The following is a 6234-nucleotide window of genomic DNA, read 5'->3' as shown; positions in this document are numbered from 1 at the left end:
TTATAAAAAATAAAATTTGGCGAAATAGAAGTAAAAAATAACGTTATATTTGAAGATGTTGTTAAAATTACGGTGTCGGAAAGCGAAGCGGCGTCTGGCGACTGGCCGCTCGGGTCCTTTTACTCCGGAGCGGCCACATCAGCCGACGCTGTCCGAGTCGTGTCCCCGCGTTGGATCCTGTTTTTCGGAGTTTGTGCCCAGTGCCGGTGTGTGAACAGGCCGTCCGCGCCGCCCCCTGACCGCAGAGCCTTCCGGAGCCGGCATTGCGCCGAAGCCAAGGCCCGGAGCCCGCTTCCATTCCCGGTCGCCCGCGACGGCGCACGTGTGAACGTCAGCCCTTCTGCCTGCGTGTGTCTGCTGTATGCTTCTGCTTTGAACACCGAGCCTCAGCATGTCGGCACCCCAAGCGCAACAGCAGCAGCCACAACAGCCGCAGCCGCTCAAGCGATGCATCGTCAAGCAGGTGAGCTGCCACCTCGCTGCGACTGCCGTGGGCCTATTTCTTTCTTTTTTCTTCGGCCTAAGCGGCGAGCGATGAACCGGCTTCGGTGTCGGGCCGCACTGCCGGCGTGCAGGCCATATGGAGGCGGGCGGAGCATTGCTCGGCCGTGATAAGAGTTAGTTGCGAGCAATCGTGGCCGCGTCCCGCGCTGCGGGGACGATAAAAACACGAGCCCCGCGATCGCCCATCACCGCGGACCGCTTGGGGCTCAAACCCACCCCCTGCGCGACGTCCGGTGTCGGAAACCCCGCGTTTCGTCGCACGCGGTTGATTTCACCCACCACCGGCTTCGATCTAGAGTCATTTAAGTCGCAATGTGTGCCTAGGGCGATCGTCGAAAACTAGCCGTTCCGACGCAGACGATGATTTCACGTTTGTGCTGTGCGGCATTATCATTGAGTCCGGACCCACCGCTTCGCCGTTTGTGTTGCGTTTCCTTCGTGAGCGCGTTTACACGAACAGCGTTCGAGGAATATGACTTTCAGCGTGGTCGTGATTGAGAAACAGAAAAGTCGATCCGGAGGATACGCGACTTTGTGGCGCTCCGTCGATGGCGTGGCTGTAGGGCCACGTCTTCCGTGAAAGCGTGTCGTAGCGTTGACCCGATTTTCGTCGCGTTGTAGCGGATGTAGTGCGCGTAAAAACGTAAGCCTGTTTTCGGTCGCCACGCTTTCATTCGCGGTAACCCCCGCTAAGCGCATTTGTAATGTTTCACTGAAAACGTCAAAGCGTCTTGGTAGGATGTATACAGTTCGCGGCGACGTTTGTGCCTACCGCTTCAGCCGCTCAGGGTGGTTTGAAAGCATTCTCGTCACCGGAGAGTTAAGCCGTACCCCATGTAATGAAATTTCGGCTCTAACGCGTTAGAAATGTGTGGCGTACCTTGGCGGCGGTCTTCGGAGTGAATTATCGGACCTTGGGGATAATTGGCGTGCGCCGAGGTTTTGAGCGGTGAAGCGTCTGCATTTTCCTTGCGAGTGGCTCGGTTCCTAAAACTGGCCCTCAGCGTCGGCTTTGGCAGGTTAAAAATGCTTTGGGTAGGTTTGGGAAATTGCAGCTTGGTAGTGGAGGAGTTAGTTTAGTTTTTGCTTATTTCGAAATGCTTCTTGCCGGTGCATGACTCATGCAAGAAGCTATGGGAACAAAACCGTAGATGGCATGTCTTTTTGCCTTTACCGCCTTTAGCATCATCACGTTATTTCTTTCACATTTTAGATTAGGGCGCCATTCACCCACACGATAACCTGTAATCAGAACTGCACTGCCCTACAATCGGCGTTTTAGATACGAAACCATCATATATTCACCGTGCATTGTTTATGTGGCACACTCTTTGGCCTTTGTGCCAAAAACAATTACTACTACAAAATGGCACAAACTGTAAATGGAGGGAGAACAACACAAGACGTGGCAGTCAAAGTTCGAATGAAGCGATTTGATCGCGAAGGCAGGTAGGGCGTGCATTAGAAAGGAGAGGCTTAAGGCTAGAGCCGTAAACCTGCATTGAGCTAATTCAATTAACGAGAGCGCAAAAGTGTTTTGTTTTGGTGGCTTCCCAAGAATGAAACGTTTGTGGCTGATTTTCCTTATTGTGAACTGCTACAAGCATTTCAGATGGCCTAGCTATGTCGTAACCGTTTTTTTTTTTTTATGTGCGTGCTTTCAGCATCATATAGGTGGGATAGGGTGTTCCAGAAAAAGGGCTCTTCTGCTTTTATGTTTATTGTTGAAAAGGCCTGGCATCTTTTAATGTTCGTCTCGCATGAAAGCGTACTCTAGGAGTGTTTGTGTAGGAATTTTAGCACTCGCAGTTTCTGATTTTGATTTAGGGAACAAGCACCGCAGCTACTGTGTTTAGTTGGATGTAATTTATGACCTTGGCTTCAGTGTTCTTGGTGAAAGCGACGTACGCAAAAAGATCCGTAGCTGCTGACGGTGGAAATGCTAGCCGACATCTCAATAGGAAGCAAGGGAAAAGAAATCAAGGGTTCTACCATCACTAGCAGAAATGCGGGAGGGAGGTCAGACTGCTGTTTCACAGCCATTTTACGTTTCTCTGGGATAACATCCACTTAGGCTTGCTTTTAATCTGGCAAGGGGATTAGTTCTGCCATTGCTTTATTTGCGTGAGGCTTAGATTGACTGCATGCCATATGCAGCGTTTTGGGCGTCTTCTTTTTGTAGCACTGGGGGGTCAGTAAAGTCGCATAAACGTGCTCAGAAAACCTATGCGGTTGAAAACAAAATAAACGTGCGCTACCCGGGGGTTTTGAGATAACTTCTTGTTACCTGGTTAACGCAGTGGGGAAAGCTGTATAGAGGGCAGCTTTGGTGGTCTTGTTTAGAGATTGCATCAGTAAGACCAAGACACTGAGCGGTCCGAACATCTGAGCAGACACTGCACAACAGCTGTACTTGAGTGGACTTCAGTAGTTAGGGGAATTGTTCAGCACAGTAGTTTTTCAGGCGTGACTGCTTCCACGTCATAATTGACAAACAAAACAGCCCTGTGGGAACAAATGTGGCACTTGTAGGTCAAATTTGTTAAAAAAAAAAAAAACAGCACGATTGCTTAATGAGTAGCGGTTGTGTGCTACGTTTACGTGTCAAATTGTCCTTCCCCTTCTTAAGATATAAGCGGTTGTCTTTAACGAGGGTTAAATGCAGCGATTAGCGCTAGCAATCTCCCGGGGGGTTTTGGTTTGGATGATAGCTTTCCACGTGGTATCTTATCAGCTAACTTTACAACCTGCCCAGGCATGTTGGTCTGGCAACCAATCAAAATTAATCTGCCCATAAACGTGGTAAGCTTAGGCAGGATCTTGGGTATGAAGCGTGATCACATCATGGTTCTTGTTCCAGTTGGCATCGCTAAAATGAACAGACCTTCCAGCGTGGACAATGTGTGTGGCTTATGAAACGCAGATGCACTGCTTAATGGGAATTGCATTCACACCCACATGAGTGCAGCCCAAGGCTACACCAAAAGACTGGGTTGTCTGACTCTCGGCGTGAGTGAAATGACGCACTGTTTTGCCTTTGTTGAAGCTGGCATTAGGGAACACCCCCATGAAAGAAGCTGTGGGAATGGCTTTGCCAGCTTAAGTGGCGAGGGGCAACGGTGGCCGCTTTCCCGGTGGACGCGAAAATGATCCTGTGTTGAGATGTTGCAGATTCCCTGGAGGTCTAGATTAATCCGGAGCTCAGGTGTAGCCTTAGAATTGAAATAAATTTTAGTGATCAAGTGCAATACACACATCTTGTTGGGGAATTTAGTATCGAGTTGGCATACTCTTCAGTGCAGACAGCAGTTTTCATGAGTGCACGCCCAACTCTCAGTAATGCCTGCCCTCTTGGGCTTGCACCCAGTGCCATAGCGTAGGTTGGGCTGGACACTTTCGCGGGGGGGGGGGTGGCTTTAGTCGATTGGTGCCTTTCGGTCCATTGGCTTCTTGTTTTCGCATTTACGCATGACCGCGAGAGTGCATGTAGTTTGCCCATAGTACGTGCACCACCGAATCGCGTGCACTGGCTCCAGAACTGGTGTACAGTGATCTGTACCTTTCGATTTAACATAAGTGTCGTGGAAAAAATTACACTCAAATTGACGGCGAGGACGTCTGTAATTATGCCGAGTTTCATTTTAATTAGTTCACCGCGATATTGTAAAATCACCTTTTGCCGTCAATAATACGGCGGTTAGATTCTAAGGGAGGGGCCCCATGTTTGCCTGCTAGAATGAAGCTGGAGTCCTTCTGAGTGTTGTCCAGCTGGTTCAGTGGGAAGTGGGCTCAATTGCTGATTGCAAACACTCGTGCTTGGTCTCGGGCAATCCTTGGAGTGTGCCCCTCTTTGCTAGCCATCCTTGTTCGCAGAGTAGAGGGGCAGGGAGTTTTTTGGATGCGTCTTGCCGCCTTTGATTGCTTCCCTGGCTTGCTTTGTGAAAAGTACCGTCTCGTTTCCCAAGGTTTGACAAAATGGCAGGTCTGGTTGATGTGTACTGTGAAGGACACATTGCATTGCAAAGCGAGGGGTCACGCAGATTAAATGGCTCGCAGTGCTACTTGTTGCATGAAAACAGCCCCTGTGTGAACAAGGGACACTCTGTGAACTGTGCGGGTGGGTATAAAGGTCTTGAAACACTTTTCGCACGTGGTAACTAAGCTTGCGTAATTGCGTCGTTACATGGTCAAGCACTTCCAAGCCAAGTATCGCTTATCTGCAAGTGGCAGAGGAAAAAAAAAATCTTTGCATCCCCTGGCCGGTTTCAAAACATAGATCGCCTTGAAAGTAAGATGTTTCCTGTGCGCAAAGAGTTGGAGGTTAGTGTGTTGTCATGGGCATTCGGGTTGTTAGGGTCTGGAAAATGAGCTCATAATTTGAAGTAGCGCTGATTAGACACCCGTGGCGCTGCTCTTGAGGTGGAAAGCTCTTGAAACGGCTTGCCGTGTTGTGGTTAGCCTCTGCTCCTTGGGTGTGTACTGTAGGTGAAGAAAATGGAGAACAAAACTATGGAAATAAAAAGCGCGGGAGGAGCATTGGCTAATCCCCTGAATTGGTTATGTGCCATTTAACGGGGGATGGCATCACTAATCCTCAGCACTCCCGGGTTGGTTTAAGCCAGATGTGCTGTTGTGATTGGCCTGTGTTGCATTACATACCCTACGCGGTTGCCGTGTGGCAGTTTGTCCAAAATTTTAAGACACCTTAAGGGTTTAATACCCCTGCTACACTGGGGTCTAAATGTCATTTGAACCAAATGTCATTTGGTTCAAATGCCAAGTTGTGCTGCTACACTAGGTTTTTAAATGCCATTTGGCTCAAATGACATTTGAGCCAAATGAGCACCGAGAGAGACATTTAAGATATCAAATGCCATTTCCAGCACTCTCGGACGCAGCGTCTTCGATCGGCAATAAAAAATATAATACTTCCGTACGTAAAACAAACAAAATGTTGTTTGTGAAACTTTGTTCACTGTTTATTTACTTAAAATACGAAATCAACATATTTAATTTTCATGCTCTCAAAACCAGTGGGTCAGTTGCAAAAAACACAAACAAAAACAACGTAAGACAGCCATATTTAGAGTCAAAACTGGTGTCTCTTCTAATTTGATATCATTTTACTGCCTCGGACTGCTCCTAAGTTTGATTGTTGTATTAGTGTACGAAAACGGAACGGGGCAACAACAGCGCCACTACAGCACAGTGAACAGTTGTGAAAGCTTTCAAATGCCATCGAAATTGTAGTGTAGCACGGCGGATTCTGAATGGCATTTGAAGCAACACATTTGAGTCAAATGACATTTGGTTCAAATGACATTTGGACCCCAGTGTAGCAGGGGTTTAAGTCTGTTGCCTCAGTTAGTTGGACGTCGGTGGCAAGGCTGGCTTTGGGAAAGACCCGTCCATTGTGTCGCATCATTCTGAAGTTTACACATATTTGCCCCGCAGCTACAAAAGCTACGCGAACATCGGAAGTGTCTAAAGTGTTCCCTTGTCTTTTTGTCGTGACTGAAATGCTTTTCTTAGGTAAAGGCACCTTTCCAGTCGAAATAGCATTCTCTTTGTGACTGAGCCCAGGGAATGGATTCTGCCGGATCTTCCTTTTCTTTTAACTTGGCATGGGGTTAGGGTCTTGTGTTCCCAGTGCACACTGACAGTAGCCCTCTGGGTACTTTCATCAAATTGGCGAAACCCCCCAAAAATGCCTAAAGCTGAGTCACCCTC

The 6234-nt window shown here is 48.2% G+C and overlaps 1 protein-coding gene across 1 annotated transcript in view; it reads left to right on the top strand.

Annotated features, from left to right (window-relative positions):
- The first annotated feature begins 106 nt into the window (after positions 1 to 106).
- Positions 107 to 6234, top strand: part of Tudor-sn (Staphylococcal nuclease domain-containing protein 1) — a 51516-nt gene continuing 45388 nt past the window's right edge. The window contains exon 1 of the mRNA XM_077672750.1: positions 107 to 463. Coding sequence (XP_077528876.1) covers positions 392 to 463 — 72 coding nt within the window. The 5' untranslated portion in view covers positions 107 to 391. The remainder of the gene's footprint in view (positions 464 to 6234) is intronic.

Source organism: Haemaphysalis longicornis, unplaced genomic scaffold (assembly GCF_048455015.1).
Source record: "Haemaphysalis longicornis isolate Haplotype H1 unplaced genomic scaffold, Haemaphysalis longicornis Haplotype H1 scaffold_6, whole genome shotgun sequence".
In the NCBI taxonomy this organism is placed as follows: domain Eukaryota; kingdom Metazoa; phylum Arthropoda; class Arachnida; order Ixodida; family Ixodidae; genus Haemaphysalis; species Haemaphysalis longicornis.
This window is presented reverse-complemented; position numbering and strand designations above follow the sequence as displayed.